General features: G+C 42.5%; 1 protein-coding gene across 1 annotated transcript in view; it reads right to left on the reverse strand.

The window, feature by feature from the left end:
• Positions 1-18207, reverse strand: part of LOC134600723 (omega-hydroxyceramide transacylase-like) — a 36761-nt gene extending 18554 nt beyond the window's left edge. The window contains exons 1-2 of the mRNA XM_063445109.1: positions 17751-18207; positions 11590-11822 (exon numbers count right to left, since the gene is read on the reverse strand). Coding sequence (XP_063301179.1) covers positions 11590-11822; positions 17751-18066 — 549 coding nt within the window. The 5' untranslated portion in view covers positions 18067-18207. The remainder of the gene's footprint in view (positions 1-11589; positions 11823-17750) is intronic.
• Positions 18208-18883: the final 676 nt, after the last annotated feature.

The following is an 18883-nucleotide window of genomic DNA, read 5'->3' on the forward strand; positions in this document are numbered from 1 at the left end:
GACCGAACAGGGAATATACGTAAAGAAAAGTAGAATTCGTGAAATAGAACTTAGTGCATACTGTAGCCTATTTGAATAAGAACTAGCCGAATATGGATTTAGAGCAAGGTGTTTGCGTTTTAATCGTACGAAATAGATTGGTCCTGGGTGACCAAACGGAAATAAGAGAATGCCCGTAATAATATTACTGTGAATATAAATAATAGATTCGGTAGTTTCTGTACGAATATGTAAAATCAGTGATAAAGTGCCGAGCGTTTGTCTGTTTTGGCGTGAACACTGAAATCGGTTAAAAAAGCGTGTATTTGTACGAATATGATAGAGGGAGCCTACCCCTACGTTTTTAGGCCCGAACGGCAGGAAATAGCGGGGCGCTATTTCCTACGCCTAACTTACGTGAACGTGCCGGTCTCGTGACCGGAAACCGGGTACCTTGACCGGGAACCGAGTGGAAGGCCTCAAACGGACGGAGGACTGGTCAGGACGTCTGACTGCTGGAAACAGGAAAAAATTCTGGAGGGAAGCTGGACAGGAAGTGCTGGTTGCCATGGGGACAAAACAATCAGCTGAACGGCAGAGGTGAGTAGGGGCTGGGAGTTTAAGTAGGGGACTTACTCCTCCCACAAATTCAGGCCTCCACAAGTTCAGGCCTTTTAAACACACACATATATATATATATATATATATATATATATATGTAGAAAGGCCATTAGGCCTGAATTTGTGGGAGGAGTAAGTCCCCTACTTAAACACCCAGCCCCTACTCACCTCTGACGTTTGAGTTCAAGTGTTCCTTGTTCTACTTCCGGTTCGCGTGTGTCTGCAGGTTCGCGTCACTTCCGGTTCGGGCGTCAGATGTATTGGCTGCACGGTGGAAATCCTCCGTTTTTCGGCGGTCCGGTCTTGGCTTTACAGCTAATCGTGAGTTACTGCGTTACATTCCGGTCCCCACCACACTGCACGGTGGTCTCATCAAGGGACCGGAACGCACACTTCGGCATTTACGCGGCTCTTTCGTGCCTGTCATCGCCACCTAGTGGTTACTTTAAAGCTAACATATTGTCTACAAACTTTCATTCATACTGGTGTATTAAAATCACAAACCCAGTTTGGCCTGTCATCGCCACCTAGTGGTTCTTATGAAATTTCATGTCTTATTCAGTATAAATGTATTTCCCCTGCACCAAACTATAGCAGCAGCTACTAGCATACTTATTTGGAGCTTTACCACGTAATAACTATTCACACAATACTATACTATGCCGTTACGTTAAGCTCAGCCCTGTTAAAAAAAATTCTTTGATCTCCACAGATCGTACTTTGTAATACGACTAAAACATTTTGCAAAAATAGGGGTTCTTCTCCTCAAAAAATCCAGGTTCTCTTTCTACAATAGCACCAACCGGTTTGCTCATTCTATATGGCAAACCCTGATTCTTGTTCTTAATCCAGGTATAGTATGTATTATTCCACTTTTCTTCACACACTACGCTCATACGTCACGCTCACTCAGATTTACATCTGTCTTAAAACCCTAAGGTTTCTTCTATCATAAACATCAAACAAGCTTTGCTTCTCCTAAAAAAATTAAAAAAAAAAATTAAAAAAAAATAATCGCTAGACCCTGGTTCTCGTCCCTTATATCCAGGTATAGTATTTTTTCTTTAACACTTCAGTATTTATTTACTTCAGTTTCTATTTTAAGGCCACAGTCAGCCTTCATTTTCATTTGCCACTCTCTTGTATCACTCATTTATGCCCCCCAGTAATTCATGAGACGCTCATATGCCACGCTCACAGATCTACATCTGTCTCAAACCCCTTAGGCTTCTTCGGCGATATCAACAACCGCTGGGCCTGTCTTCCATATATACTCAAAGATTAAATCCCCGGGTATAATCACTATCAAGGTTAGTATCCTACCATCACACAAATTCGCCAATTTATCTCAGATGGTACGTGAACTGGCTCACAGGGTCTGTGCGTCAGACCTAGCTCACCGAGGCATGTACAAACCATCTCCCACCTCAACACGGAGGTACAGCCCAACGCCCAAATCATAGTTAAACACCTCATTCGCTCTTCTATAGGGCCATATTCAGGGCCTCACTTTCCACGGCCATACGTTTTGAACCTTTTAACTGTCATCGAGAGGCCAACATCCCGCCACCACATCTGTGGCAACGTAGTTCACCTCGCCCAAATCATAGATAGAGCCTCTCATCGCCACTTGGCATTAGCAGGGTCTCATCCGTCACTAGTCTAAGTTAAGTTTTTCGCTTCGGCAGTAACCTTACAGTCCAGTTCACAGGAGCAATTCCCCCCCCCCCCCCGCCCCACCCCTTGAAATAATTTTTCTCAGACGCCCCTACTATATCCAACTCATTTAATTCATTTCTAGAATGTCGCAAGATACATCTCCCATGAATGAGGTGCCTGATGAGGATATAATATCCACTCCTATCAGACCAGAGTCCCCAGGAGTATCTCGCCCCTTCTACCCCTATGTCTTTGAGAGCATGGACTATACCTAAAATCACGACCGAACTTAGGCTTAGGGGCATCCCCTTTCCTGCTACGGCCCGAAAGGCGGAATTATACAGACTGTTAACCAACCAAGCCCCTGAGCCTAGGCCAGGCACAAGCTCTCAAAGTCAACCTTCTGGCGCTGGCATTGCCACCCAGGACACCCTTGCAGCAATCCTGGCCAACCTACAGACCTTAAACAGCAGGTTAAGCAAGGTGGAAAGTGCCATAGCCTTCCCAGGTAACCTTCCTGATCCTCCAGCCCCTATCCCGGCGGTACCTATGGCACCAACACCCGTCCCTACACTTCCCCCTCCAGCTCCTGCTCCAATCACTTCGGCTTTCGTGTCACCAGCTCACTCCATCCCAGACTCCATTAGGAAAGAAATCCTAGATGGGAAGGACGTGTGTCTGGTGTCATTACTTATTGCCTCCCAAGACGTACTGGAGAACAGGGCTTATAATGTTGGCGATATCTCGGTGGTTCTTAAAACCAGAGACCCAAGGCTCAACAAAAAATTGTCGATTCCCAATTTCGTGTTGGCCTTCGGGATATACCGTGATGTCATCTGCTCGGTATATCCCCACAGGAGAGAGGAACTGGACCTCTATCTCCATAAAGTGGTGGATTTGGGCGTTAAGTACGGGGGCTCATCTTTTTATGATTATCATAAATCGATATCAGCGAAAGCGGCGACACATCTGAAACAGTTTAATGTAAGAATTAACTGGTGTCAAATGGATACAGAACTATTCTGTCGCCACTTCGCTGGTCTGAGGCCCCCGTCCTGCGCCATATGCAATTCCTCAACCCACTTGGCCGATCTTGTCTCTTGACTATCTGGACTATTCCTGCGTGTTGGGGTATATTACCGTGACAGAATCACAATCATGGGGAAGACTACAGACCTGACAGTTGTGCAGAAAAACCACAACTGACACGGTCCATAAAGATGGAAAGCCTCAAAAAGGTAATTGCGAAGGAAGTTGGATGTTCCCAAAGTGCTGTATCAAAGCACATTAATAGAAAGTTATGTGGAAGGGAAAAGTGTGGAAGAAAAAGGTGCACCAGCAGCAGGAATGACCGCAGCCTGGAGAGGATTGTCAGGAAAAGGCCATTCAAATATGTTGGGGACTTTTACAAGGAGTGGACTGAGGCTGGAGTCAGTGCATCAAGAGCCACCACACACAGATGGATCCTGGACATGGGCTTCAGATGTCGTATTCCTCTTGTCAAGCTGCTCTTGAACAACAAACAACGTCAGAAGCGTTTTACCTGGGCTAAATAAAAACAGACCTGGTCTGCTGCTCAGTGGTCCAAAGTCCTCTTTTTTGATGAGAGCAACTTTTGCATCTCATTTGGAAATCAAGGGCCCAGAGTCTGGAGGAAGAATGCAGAGGCGCACACTGCAACATGCTTGAAGTCCAGTGTGAAGTTTCCACAGTGTGTTAATTTCGGGAGCCATGTCATCTGCTGGTGTTGGTCCACTGTGCTTCATTAAGTCCAGGGTCAACACAGCCATCTACCAGGAGATTTTGGAGCACTTCATGCTTCCTTCCGTAGACGAGCTTTATGGGGATGCTGACTTCATTTTCCAGCAGGAATTGGCCTCCACACTGCCAAAAGCACCAAAGCCTGGTTCAATGACCATGGGATTACTGTGCTTGATTGGCCAGCAAACGTGCCTGACCTGAACCCCATAGAGAATCTATGGGGCATTGCCAAGAGAAAGATGAGATGACAGGAAAAACAATACATACCCAACCACGAGGAGAGGAGACAGCACGAAAGCATTCGAACAAAGAAAAAAAATGAAAGCACAGCAAAAGAAAAATAGAGAGGCGTTAGCGGGAAAAGGAGCGACAGCCAAACAGGCACGAAAACACACAGCAAGGGAAGGTAAGTTGAAACATGTGAAACTCCCGAACAGCGAGACCCGTTCGGGAGAAAAACCACACGAAACATAGGAGAACCCATGAAGAAACTAAAAACAGTGCAGGGGATGGACCCACACAGCGAGGACGCCGATGGAGTGCAACGGCAGGGTAAGTAACTTACAGCACCGGAGAGCCGAGAAGACGTGCGGCTGTGGCTTGGGTGTAATGGTCACTTATTGACAATATGGATCACAACTGTAGATAACTGAAATTGTTTATTAAATTGTTATAATTGAAATAAAGTAAAATTCAAGTTGAGCTGTCTCTTTAATTCCTTGTCAGAAAATTAAGCAGCAGCAGGATTTGCAGAGAAGATTAGGTTGAGGCAATTATTAGTCTGAACAGAGATGAGATTCCAATGTAGAATTGTTAAATGGCAGCAGAACAATTAGTTAGGTTGAAGCAAAAGAAGGTAAGCAGAGATGCAGGATAACAATACTCCTGTTTAGGCAGATGAGTTCTACTTAGCTTTGTAGGGGTGGTAATCCGGTTTGATGAGAGATGTTTCTCAGAGAGGATTAAAGTTGCTGCAGACAAAAGAGTATCCAATGGCAAGTCCGTGGTCGAGGAGAGGAGAAGGCAGGAAAACGATAAACAGTCCGGGTCCGATACACAGTAGAGGTAAACACAGATACACTTAGCTTTGAAGTTTTCGCGGGAGGCTTTCAAATTGATCCAGCACTGATGTGTTGCCGCGGTCTCCCTTTGTATCCTGGGAGTGACCGCGTCAGAGGAGGGGGAGTGGCCGCGCTCCGTCTACCCGGAAGTCCCCGGAGTACGGATGCCGGAAGGTCTGACAGAACCCCCCCCATAAGAAGCAGCCACCGGATGCTGTCAACGAGGTCTGGAAGGGTAGCGAGCATGGAACGCGTTGATGAGTCGACGAGCATGCACCGCGGAGGACGACACCCAGGAATCCTCGTCAACTCCGTAGCCTTTCCACCGGATAAGATACTGTAAGGAACCACGATGGATTCGCGAATCCAGGATCCTCTGGACCTCGTACTCTTCCTCACCTTGTACAAGAAGGGGATCAGGAGTGGTAAGAGCATCCCTTAGAAAAGGGTCGGAGCGGTGTGGTTTAAGCAGAGACACATGGAAGACAGGATGAAGTTTCATGGTAGGTGGAAGTTTCAATCTGACCACGTTTTCGTTGATAAGAGACAATATACGAAAAGGGCCAAGGAAGAGAGAACTCAGTTTCTTTGAGGGACGGTTTGTGACAATGTTCTTTGAAGAGAGCCATACGAGATCACCAACGTTGTAAGCAGGGGAAGGTCGTCTGCCAGTATCGAAAAACTTTTTCTGAGCAGATGATGCATTTTTGAGGTTATCACGCAACTTGAGGAAGAGGGCAGACATGAAAGCGTTGTGGTTGGAGACGTATGGATTAGAAGAAGGGAGTCCCTGATCAGGAATCGAAGAGGGATGGAATCCGTAATTTGAAAAGAATGGAGTCATTTTACTGCTAGCGTGTACAGAGTTGTTATATGAGAATTCTGCCATTGGTAACCATGTGATCCAATCGTCTTGTAAGTGAGAGCAATAACACCTCAAGTACTGTTCAACACACTGGTTAACTCTCTCTGTTTGTCCGTTGGTTTGGGGATGATAGGCTGAAGACAATTTACGTTGAATACTGAGAGAGGAACACATCTCATTCCAGAACTTGGAGGTGAACTGTGTTCCCCTGTCTGAAATGATTTCCTCAGGAAGTCCATGGAGTTTCACTATGTTGTCGATGAATATTTTTGCAAGCTCAGATGAAGAGGGTAATTTCCTTAAAGGAATAAAATGAGACATTTTGGTGAAACGGTCTACCACTACTAGAATGGTGTTATGATGTTGCGAAGGAGGGAGTTCCACCAAGAAATCCATTGAAATGGACTGCCAAGGTCTTTCTGGGATCGGTAGGCTTAATAGTTGACCGAATGGTGGATGATGGTCAGATTTTGATCTCAGACAGGTTGGACAGGTTTTGACATAAGATTCTATGGTTCTGTCCTGGCGAGGCCACCAGTAATATCTTTTAGACAGCTCCAGTGTTTTCCTTGTACCAGGATGACCAGCCAGATGGGAATCATGTATTAAGGTGAGAATTTTATTCCTAAACAAGGGAGGAATGTATAACCTGTTTTTGAAGTAGTAGAGACCGTCCTTTTTTGATAGTTTCTTTTGTTTGGGAAGCTCAAGATCTTCTTCTTTAAGATGTTTAATATCATCTATTAATGACGAAATGATACCTATGATTTTAGGAGGGGGAGTTTCAATCACAGGAAGATCTTGTTGAATCCTGGACAGAGCATCTGCTTTTTTGTTTCTGGATCCAGGTCTGTAAATAATTTGAAAATTGAATCGGGCAAAGAAAAGATTCCATCTTACTTGTCTGGCAGAGAGAGTTTTGTTCGAATGAAGATATTCAAGGTTCCTGTGGTCAGTGTAAACAATTACAGGAGTGCGTGAGTCTTCAAGTATGTGTCGCCAGTTTTCGAATGCTGCTTTAATACTTAACAATTCTTTTTCTCCTATAGGATAATTTCGTTCAGCAGGAGACATAGATCGTGAGAAAAAAGCCACTGGATGGAGAGGATCTTGAGGCGATCGTTGCTGAGAAAGGACAGCCCCGATAGCTGCGTCAGAAGCATCTGTTTCCATGACGTAGAGAAAATCAGGATTAGGGAGTTGGAGAATGGGAGCACTTGTAAATCTCCGTTTTAATTCATCAAAGGCTGCTTGAGCCTCTTAGTTCCAAGCAAAGGAACGTTTACTGCTATTGAGCAGGTTAAGCGGATGAGCTACATTGGAGTAATTTTTAATGAACTTCCTGTAGAAGTTGGCAAATCCCAAAAAACGTTGTAAGTCCTTAATATTAGCAGGAGTAGACCAATTGACAATACAATCTATTTTTGAGGTATCCATACTTATGGAATGAGGGGAGATAACGTATCCCAAAAAAGTGATTTCATTGACTTCAAAAATACATTTTTCTGGTTTTGCATATAATTTGTGTGTTCTTAATCTGGATAATACCCATCTCACATGTTTTCTGTGTTCCTCAAGGTTGTTGGAGTAGATGAGAATATCATCTAAGTAGATGATGACACAAACATCTAGGAGATCTCTGAAGATATCGTTTATGAAATGCTGAAAGGTTGCAGGGGCGTTACAGAGTCCGAAGGGCATGACAAGATATTCGTAAAGGCCATATCGGGTCCTGAACGCCGTTTTCCATTCATCATTGGCCTTGATTCTAACAAGGTTATATGCCCCACGAAGGTCGAGTTTAGTGTAGATGGTAGCTGTTCTTAATCTTTCGATCAACTCATTGATCAGGGGAAGAGGGTAACGATTCTTGATAGTTATTTTATTTAATGACCTGTAGTCGATGATTGGGCGTATAGTCTGATCCTTGTTCCTTACGAAAAACATGCTGAAAGCGGCTGGTGAACAGGAAGGTCTAATGAACCCTTTACGGAGGTTCTCATCCAGGTATTCTTTGAGGGTTTTTAACTCTGATTCAGAGAGAGGGTAAATGTGTCCAAAAGGGATAGGAGCACCAGGAACAAGGTCAATCGGACAATCATAAGGTCGATGAGGAGGAAGTGTCTCCGCTTCCTTTTTACTGAATACATCGGCGAACTCAGAATAGATGGAAGGTATGGGGGTTTCTTTAGTAGCTTGTAGAATGGGGATGTGTTGTAGACATGTTCCCTTACAATATGCAGAGTTAAAGGTGAGAGAGAAAGGAGCCCATGTAATATATGGGTTGTGAGTCCGCAACCAGTCGATTCCTAATATAATTGGATAAAGAGGAGAATTTATAACATCAAAAACAAGAAATTCAGAATGGATATGATTGGTAGTAGTTCTTAAAGGGATAGTTTCAGAACGAATGGGCCCCGAGGATATTAAGGAGCCATCAATAACTCTGACAGAGACGGAATTACGTTTTTGAACACAAGGAATTTTATTTTTTGTAACAAAGGATGAGTCCAGGAAAACCCCATTAGCACCGGAATCGATAATGGCATCAGTGGTAATCCTTTCTTTGTCCCACTGTAATATGAGAGAAACAGAGGAGAGATGAGAGGTAGTTTTAGGAGGAAGTACACTCATTACATTCGTAGTAGAACCATGCTTACCGCCTCTAGGACGTTTCAATAGGGGACATTCTGGGACCACATGTTCTTGTGAAGCACAGTACATGCAGAGGTTCATTTGTCTTCTTCTGGTTCTCTCTTCTGGAGTAAGAGGACTTCTCAAAACCCCTATTTCCATAGGTTCTGTGGGAATTACAGGTTTCTCTGGTGCTCGTGAAGAAGTGAAGGGTTTTTTCCATAGGGAGCTAGTGAGTGACTTCTCAGCTTTTCTTTCCCTAAGTCGTCTGTCAATGCTGATTGACAATTGGATAAGAGTATTCAGTGTAGTAGGTAGTTCTGTCCTGGAGAGCTCATCCTTGACAGCTTCAGATAACCCAATACGGAACTGGTTACGTAGAGTTATGTCATTCCACTGAGTTTCTGGTGCCCATCGTTTGAATTCAGCAATATAGTCTTCGACAGGCCTGTTTCTTTGCTGCAGTGTTCTAATGGTTAAGTCTGCAGTTGCTTGTTTATTAGGGTCCTCGTAAAGGAGAGACATGGCTTCGAAGAATTCATCCAGGGAATCCAATATGGGGTCATCATTCTCCAGGAAGGAATGAGCCCAGGCCATGGGTTCGCCTCTTAAAAATGAAATAACAGAACAAACCTTAGATCTTTCGGTGGGATATGATCTAGGTTTCAAGGCAATCAACAATTTGCAAGAATTGATAAATTCTCGGTATTGGGACCTGTCTCCAGAAAACTTTTCGGGGTTGGAAACAGCAGGATCACTAGCCGAGTGTGTAACGGTATGAGGAGTGTGTGTTTGTAAGTCCCTTACATAAGTAAGGATTCGTTCATTGGTGACCTGTAGATCTTGCATGCCTTGAGTAAGCGTATCCACTCTTTGGTTCAATCTTGTGATTTCAGAAGTGAGATCTACTGGATCCATTAAGAGGGCTGGATCAATCTGTAATGGTCACTTATTGACAATATGGATCACAACTGTAGATAACTGAAATTGTTTATTAAATTGTTATAATTGAAATAAAGTAAAATTCAAGTTGAGCTGTCTCTTTAATTCCTTGTCAGAAAATTAAGCAGCAGCAGGATTTGCAGAGAAGATTAGGTTGAGGCAATTATTAGTCTGAACAGAGATGAGATTCCAATGTAGAATTGTTAAATGGCAGCAGAACAATTAGTTAGGTTGAAGCAAAAGAAGGTAAGCAGAGATGCAGGATAACAATACTCCTGTTTAGGCAGATGAGTTCTACTTAGCTTTGTAGGGGTGGTAATCCGGTTTGATGAGAGATGTTTCTCAGAGAGGATTAAAGTTGCTGCAGACAAAAGAGTATCCAATGGCAAGTCCGTGGTCGAGGAGAGGAGAAGGCAGGAAAACGATAAACAGTCCGGGTCCGATACACAGTAGAGGTAAACACAGATACACTTAGCTTTGAAGTTTTCGCGGGAGGCTTTCAAATTGATCCAGCACTGATGTGTTGCCGCGGTCTCCCTTTGTATCCTGGGAGTGACCGCGTCAGAGGAGGGGGAGTGGCCGCGCTCCGTCTACCCGGAAGTCCCCGGAGTACGGATGCCGGAAGGTCTGACATTGGGGCAACAGGAGAGACAGAGAGATGGAGCTGGACCGAGACACAGCAGCAACACAGCGGAGGACGGCTGGAACGAGAGCCACGATGAGCAGGAAAAGGAGTGAAGAGGAAAGGCGACCGGAAACAGCGTCAAGCAACGCTAAGGACGAACGGGACAGGTAGAAGTGAGTAGTGGGCTTGAATAGGGGACCATGCCCCCTTCCACAACTGCAGACCAAGCCTTTGGAATATGCCTGGTTATCTGTTAAGATGAGCATGTCATGACAGATTTATTTTAAGCCAGCTCAAGCACACTCCATTGTAAACTCATTAGAATAATTATAAAATCAGTTATGGACAAATCTGACAGCAGTAATGAATCCCAGTATGGAATAAATGGTCTAATGCAGGCTTTGCTCAGCCCCCTTAAGTTTTTCAATCAGACAACAGATTGTGTTACTTCTTGGTTCGGTTAGCTTAGTTGCACTGAACCAAAAAGGGAACAGAGAGATCTACAGATTTTGCAAGCTGTTTTTAGATATACCGGTAACTCCAATGAACAAACTGCATAATTAAAAGCATGGATGCACAAGCAACTTGCACCCTAAATGGTAGAGAATTAGGGATAACACATGAGAATGATTTTGGAAACTAGGCAGCAAAGTGCAATTTCAATAAGCAATGGCTAAGGCCAGTAAGGTATTGTCTTGCATAAATAGGAGTATTAATTCTCACCTGTTCTAAAGAAGGATATCATGGTACTAGAAAAAGTGCAGGCTACAATATTAATAAAAGGAATGGAACATTTTACCTACAAAGAAACGTAAACAACTGTAAACCTTGTTATTTTAGAAAAACAGCGCATCACAGGGGATATGATAACATTATACAAATATATCAAGGGCTTATACAAACCATTGTATGGAAATCTATTCACAAACCCCCTGAAGAGCCGCATGACTGGCGAAACGTACGTCGAGGCTCTATCTTACACCCAGCCTTGACTGCAGACTACTATTTGATATACCTGCCGTGACAAGTACATTGAATGTAAACTGATGTTCATAGATCGATAATTACAATATCGATCAGTAGCGGCCAGACCTGGGTGTTTAGACACTTTGGCATTCTACTTTATTCTGACTCCTGTTTCACTTCTTGATTGCTTAATATCATAGGCCAATATGGGGAGTTTTTTTTAACCCAATGTGCGAGAGTACAGCAGTGTCTTGGGCTCCTGGCGCTGAAATGCTAGGAGTTGAAGAGGACCCGCCAGAAGAAGAACTCAACTACCCTGCCCCGTTCCCGGCCACCTGGACTTTGCAAATACTCCAGACAGTGACAGTGCCATTTTAAAATGTTGTCACAAGGACACACATTAACTTTTTGTACAGGAAAGCTATAGATTGTGTGTTCAAGAAAATCATATCAATAAACAATATCAAAATTGTTACCTGGACAACCTCCTCTTTTGATTTGTAGTCTGAAACCATTATATCTTTCAAGTCTGACAGTCTCGTGAGAGCCACAAAGAGCCGTCCTGTAGCCATTTGATGTGCATTGTCAGGCAGCAAATGAAGTAAAGATTTGTGTAGATTTTTTATTAAATTAAATCGTGGGCAAAGTGGCCAAAGTGTAGTTTTTCTGGCTTCTGTTGCAGCATTTAATAAAATGTTCAGAATGTCATCTGAAATTACATCATAAAAAAGGACAGGTAAATGGCAAACAACTAGCAGATTTTTAAAAATATTTTAATTTGCATTTAAAAACAGCAATATTTTAGGATGCAACACCATAAAATGAAAGTTTTCATTCCAAAACCATACGGTTTCATTAATTTAAACAGAACTCTGTTCATGCAACATTCTCATACAGAATTTAAAACACATTTAAAGGGACACTACATTTACATTATGTAAGTGATCGTCTGGGGTTGCTGTATGTCTCGTGCAGAGGGAACTTGCTGGCATTTCGGATCTGAACTGCCGGTATGGGTGGGACCAGTCTTATGATCATTTTTTATTATTATATTATTTATATAGCGCCAGCAAATTCCGTTGTGCTGTACAATGGGTAGAATAAACGACACGTAATTGTAACCAGACAAACGGATGCGCAGAGGGATTGAGGGCCCTGCTCAATGAGCTTACATGCTAGAGGGAGTGGGGTATAGTGACACAAAGTGAATAAGTAGGGGTAATGAAATCGGTTGCTAGAAAAAGTAATCACTGAGAGTTATTTTTGACAGTTGCAGTAGACGAGTTATGGGGGGGGGGGGGATGAGGATGAAAACCTGCTAACAGTTTAGATGATATGCTTTCTGAAGAAATGTGTTTTCAAAACATTTTTGAAGGAGTGGAGACAGGGTGAAAGTCTAACAGAGAAGGGAAGGTAGTTTCACAGAAAAGGTGCAGCCCAGGAGAAGTCTTGGATGAAAGCATCAGATATATTTGTGTATTAAGGAAGATAGGTAGGTTGGAGCAGCATTATGTAGGGACTTGTAAGCAAGCAGCATAATCTTAAATTGAGCCCTATATCTAACTGGAAGCCAAAACAGGGACCTTGCAGAGGGAGGAGGTGCGGGTGGACAGGAAAATGAGCCTCGCCACTGCATTCATTATAGACTGCAGTGGTGCAATCTGGGAACACGTAAGACCACTTAGAAGGGAATTGCAGTAGTCAAGGCTAGAAAAAACAACGGCGTGGCCTAGCACCTTGGCTGCGTCTGGTGTTAAATAAGGGCAGATGCGAGCTATGTTTTTGAGATGGAAGTGGCAGGATTTGGCGATTGATTGGACATGAGGGGTGAAGGTGAGGTCGGAGTCAAAGAGAACACCGAGGCAGCGAGCCTGTCAGGTAGAGGTGATGGTGGCGCCATTGACTTGGAGGGAGACAGACACGGGACTAACAACACCTGAGGGAAGAAAGACCAGAAGTTCTGTTTTGGACAGGTTGACTTTAAGGAAGTGAGCAGCCATTTAATTGGAAATCGCGGAGAGGCAGTCAGAGACACGAGTCAAGATGGGCGGAGAGAGATCAGGAGAGGACAGGTAGATTTGTGTGTCATCTGCATATAAATGATAATGGAAGCCAAAGGAGCTGATGAGTTTACCAAGGGAGGCAGTATAGCTAGAGAACAGTAGGGGACCAAGGACAGAATCCTGGGGAACGCCAACAGAGAGGGGTTGGGGAGAAGAGGCAGAGAAAGAAACACTGCAAAAGCACTGGGAGAGGTAGGAGGAGCACCAGGAGAGAGCAGTATCCTGTAAACCGAGCTTACAGAGAATGAGAATAAGCTGTTGATGATCAACAGTGTCAGAGGCATCAGAAAGCTCAAGGAGAATTAGGATAGAGAAATGGCCGCGAGATTTAGCAGCGATTAAATCGTTGGATACTTTGGGGACAGCTGTTTCAACAGAGTGATGAGCACAGAATCCAGACTGAAGCGAGTCAAGCAGAGAGTTGGATTTGAGGAAGTCTGTCAACTCTCTCAAGGATCTTGGAGGCAAATGGCAGTAGCAATATAGGGTGGTAGTTGTATGGGGAGTTGGGGTCAAGGTTGGACTTTTTCAGAATCGGCGTTATGGATGCATGCTTGAAGGATGAAGGAAATGTGTCAGAGGAAAGGAAGAGCAAGAGAGGGAGACAGAGTGCGAATGAGATCTGTAATGGCACAAGTTAACAAAAAATATTTTGAGACCTGAGCGGGGATTTACCGAAGGGCAAGCTATTGAGTCTCTCACTAAGCTTTTGTCCGTTCTCATTCTAAACAGGAGACTGTAGTGGTTATGGTGCTTAAGGTGTTATTTTAATATAGTGGCATGGCAAAACACCATTGCTTTTTGTGGAGGGAAACAAGAGTTTTTACTGTTGTTCTATGCTAAAGGAAAACATGTTAAGCACTCTACTAGTAGGAAAGAAAAGAGACTCTTTCTGGATTTTTAAAGGAACACTATAGTCACCTATATTACTTAAGCTAAATAAAGCAGTTTTAGTGTATAGATAATTCCCCTGCAATTTCACTGCTCAATTCACTGTCATTTAGGAGTTAAATCACTTTGTTTCTGTAGCCCTAGCCACACCTCCCCTGGCTATGACTGACAGAGCCTGCATGAAAAAAAAAAAAACTGGTTTCACTTTCAAACAGATGTAATTTACCTTAAATAATTGTATCTCAATCTCTAAATTGAACTTTAATCACATACAGGAGGCTCTTGCAGGGTTTAGCAAGCTATTAACATAGCAGGGGATAAGAAAATCTTAATTAAACAGAACTTGCAATAAAGAAAGTCTAAATAGGGCTCTCTTTACAGGAAGTGTTTATGGAAGGCTGTGCAAGTCACATGCAGGGAGGTGTGACTAGGGTTAATAAACAAAGAGATTTAACTCCTAAATTGAGCAGTGAGGCTGCAGGGGCATGTTCTATACACCAAAACTGCTTCATTAAGCTAAAGTTGTTCAGGTGACTATAGTGTCCCTTTAACTACAATGTGTTTTTTTTATATTCTCCTATACTTTTGATTAGAAGTAAAATAAATAAATAAATAAATAAATAAAAAGTGCTGGAAAACAGAATGGGTTGAGCATCCCCAGAATATAATAAAGGAATTTATTTAAGCAGTAATATTTTTAGCTCTCATGGCTCGCTGTTTGCTATGATTTGTTAGTACATAATGTGGAGTGTTCATTGCTACTGATAGAGAAGCAGTGGATTCAATGATTCTCGATCAGAAGAAACTGTTTGACAAACCAAATTAACAGGCAGATAGTGGCTAAAGTTACCCAGACAACTTCATCTGAAGTGTTCTAGGTGCAGTGATCCTGTCAATCTAACCCTGCAATGTAAAACAATGTAGTTTTTTTAGAAAATTCTTAGAGATGCATTGAATTAAAGGAGATTACTGGTGATGTCAGTTTGGATGTTGACATCAACGGTGGAGGAGTATGGACGCTGGACACCAAGTGAGAAATAATTACTTAAAAATAATTCTTTAATATCAAAGGGGATGAACAAAAGGGGGTCTATATCACCAAAACGTCATTGTTAGTTTCAGGACTGTAGCTTGCCTTTAAATCTGAGCATTCAGTTGTGTATTTCCACAATTTAGGTTTATATTTCAGCCATTCTGTTGCATCTGAAAAGGCTTACTTACAACTGAACAACATTCCAAGTAATTTGGAGCTTGTGCTACAAAATCCTGAGGTTGATAAATCTTGTGAACAAAGTTGCAGTCTGAATATGCCAGAAGGTTGCCAATTAGTTTCATAGAGACCAGGGGCATTCAGATTTTAGTGAATAATTCTACACTTATTCTGTTGGATGTTTATGAATTCTGTATTCTAACTGACAGGGCCTTGAAATGCCTTCTGGAAGGGAGGATGCGTATGCTCCCAGTGTAAAAACAGTAAACCAGTTCTAGAATCTTAAAAGGAACTGCTAAGTAATTTATAGATTTCACACAGAGCACATTAATTTCACATTTACCTGGGTGTCCCTTTCAAACATCTTTCAGTAACCTGACTTTATTATTTTATTTGTTTGAATATCTATGGGGATCCTAGGATAAATGGTCTTTATAAAGATCCATACAGACAAGGTCTCAAATGTAAAAGGTGTCTGGAACCCAAGGCTGTCCACATGGACCATTTGTCCCCTATATGAGTGAGGAAAGCACTTGGTAGTGGGACCCTTGAAAGCCCATGAGGCTGATGACACACACAACGCTGATTCAATAGGGAAATTGGGCAAGGGAAACTAGGGAGACTAGGGCAGGGTTAGGCAATGTTTTAGTAGTACAAGAAAAAAAAAAAACAAGATCTTGAAATCCCTTGATGTGCTGGTGCTTTTCACGTTGAGGGCCCATGCCAGAATTTTTGGCTACAGAGGCGAAAATGCATTTTTCTGCCCTCGTCCCCCAAGAAATGCTACTTCACCTGTATGTTTCTTAGTCCCCTCTCTCGAATTTCTTACCCCTTTTGTGTTTCTTATCCTCCCCTTTTTGGCTTACACTCAACCTTTAATATATCTTATCCTTACCTTTGTGTCGCTTACACAAATCCCTTTGTGTGTTGCTTTTTCCCCCCTCTAGCCCCTTTGTGTGTCTCTTTCTTCCTCCAGTCCCTTTGTGTGTCTCTTTCTCCCCTTTCCAACCCATTTGTGTGTCTCTTTCTGCTGTATGGCGCTTGTGTTATTGATTGGGGGTTGCAATTGCTTTGTAGCATTGCATTTGTATGTATATTGCATATGTTCATGAATAGTTTGTGGTATTGTGTATGGTGGCAGCTTGAGGAATGGTTTGTCTTGATGATATGTCACATTGTGTGTTTGGTGGTGTGTGGGGCTTCTTTTAGTATTGCATGTGAGAGCCTGCTTTTGAGATTGTCAGTGGTGTTGTGTTTGTGGGGACTGTGTGTGTGTGTGTGTGTTTGTGTGGGGACTGTTTGTATTATTTGTATTATTTGTATAAGGGGTAGGCTTCTTCTGCATCGTATTTTCCTATGGTAAAGCATTGGATCATCACAGTCATAGAGGGGGTTAAGGGTAGAGCCAGTGTGGGCGGACCCAAGAAGGACTATGTCCTTAAAATAGTGTTTTTAATACTATTTGCATTCCTGACATTATAGTGTTCCCCTAAGGAATTTTAGCACTGGGTTTGCTAGAGCTTCAGTATTTCCCTAGAGTCTAGACACATACTGCTTATTCATTCGTCCAGTGTTATAGGAAAAGTGTTCCCTTGTAACGGGCTGCAAGGTGGAATTAATCAAGGCAGATGCTCTGAGATGCAGTCTTGATTAACTACCTCCTGCTGCATATACATTTACATAGTAGTAGGTTATCAGTATTTTAGTACTCCCCAACACCATGATTAAGTAATGTGTGTCCACACACAATGTTCCAATAAAAAAAGGGAATAAAAAAAATAAAAAAAATAAAAAGTTGCAGACATCCCTATAGTGCTAATATTTTAAAATGGCACTGTCACCATCTGGGGACTTTGCATAATTTCCCAGATGGTGACATCGCCGCTGGTGGTCCAGTGGCAAAGGCAGGAAAAGATGAGATTTGCTTACCTGAACTTGTCGCTTAGCGGGCGCACCAGGAGACGATGTTAATGCTTAACTCTTGCGCATGCGCGTGAATACAGCATTGAAGTCTATGGAGGATTCCACGGGATGTTCCATAAATACAGTCACTGGCGATGGCTGGGAGATGGCTGGGAGATTGACAATTTTAGACTAGCTCAGCCCAATGTCTAGAAATTTCAGAAATAGGAAAACTACAAAGACAAAGTAGTCCCTACTTTGTCACAGTATATCTCTTAACTTTGTAGGAATTTCAGTTATTCCACCTTTACAAAATATTAATTTTTCGTGGGGTTGACAGTGCCGCTTTAAGTCATCCAAAAAAGAAAAAAAAATGTCATAATGTGACAATAAAATTATCCGTACATAGCTCTCTTTATACGTTTATATCTATTCTAAAATCTCAGTAAATGGATAAAGTACAGGAGTACAAGACTAGATACTTCAAAACATAGTAGCTGCATCCATGGACTATAATGGCTACTCTAAAGTTCACTGCAAACTCCCAGCACCCTGCCAGTATTTTCCTTACCTAGATTAACCTTGAACACCACAGCTGCGGCCACCAGAGATCCGGCCGAGGCTCCATAAACCTTTGGTGCTAACGTAAGGATTTCTGGCGCCTGTTCCAACAGGGCTTTCACTGCTCCAATCTGATACAGGGAAAGAAACCCGCTGCCTGAAAAGGATAATGATAGAGGGCTATTTGTGGATACCAGCTCCCGCTGTGCCACTGCATCGGCGGCTTTGGGGTCTGACTCTGATTTCGTCCAAAAAAATGAAAACAATTTCTTCCAAAACTGGAACATTTTAAAAATGTAGATATTTAAAAAAAATAAGCTTTTCATCACAAATCGTTAATAGTTGAAGGGGGGACATTAGAATCGGCGATCCTGAACGTTCCTTTAAATGTTTTGCTCGTTTTCCGCCGTCCTGACTGACACAGTGTTTCAGATTCACATTCCAGATTAGCAGTGTAACTGTTTCATTGCCAGGCACCACAGGCAGGTTACACAACACACACACACACACACACACACACCTTCAAGTGCAGGCTGGTTGGAAAGTATTTAGATAAATAATTAGTAACAACTGTCACTTTTCTTAACTATTTGACTCACCAGTCGTTTGCCCTCATTCACTGCCATGTTTTAAATAATAGCATGTATCCACAGAATGCAAAGTTAGTACACACATGAAAAATAAAACGACAGTTGTGAATACAGATTGATACCTGAAAATAAATGTTGGAGTTTTGATTTTATAATTTTTTTTTCATTAATTCTGTACAGAAATATTGCCAGGGGTTTATAAACTGATATGGTATAACATTCTAGAAAATATATATTTATCACAAACAATAAGTGTGACAAACCTGTTTAAATGCATTTGTATTATGAATATTTGCAAGAGATGTAAAGTTATATCTGGGAATGCAGCTTTCCATAATTCCAGTCAGGATTATTCACTAAGTAAATCCCTTCGATTTGACCCCAGCTGGGGAACATCCAGAACAAACAGCCTCAAATCATCATCAGCCTGAGATGAAGTGCTTATTATTACTATTATTATTTTATTATTTATATAGCGCCAGCAAATTCCATAGCGCTGTACAATGGGAAACATATGATCGCTAAACACATTAGACTAGGGGATAGGCACAGA

The sequence above is a fragment of the Pelobates fuscus genome, chromosome 1 (genome assembly GCF_036172605.1).
Source record: "Pelobates fuscus isolate aPelFus1 chromosome 1, aPelFus1.pri, whole genome shotgun sequence".
NCBI lineage: Eukaryota > Metazoa > Chordata > Amphibia > Anura > Pelobatidae > Pelobates > Pelobates fuscus.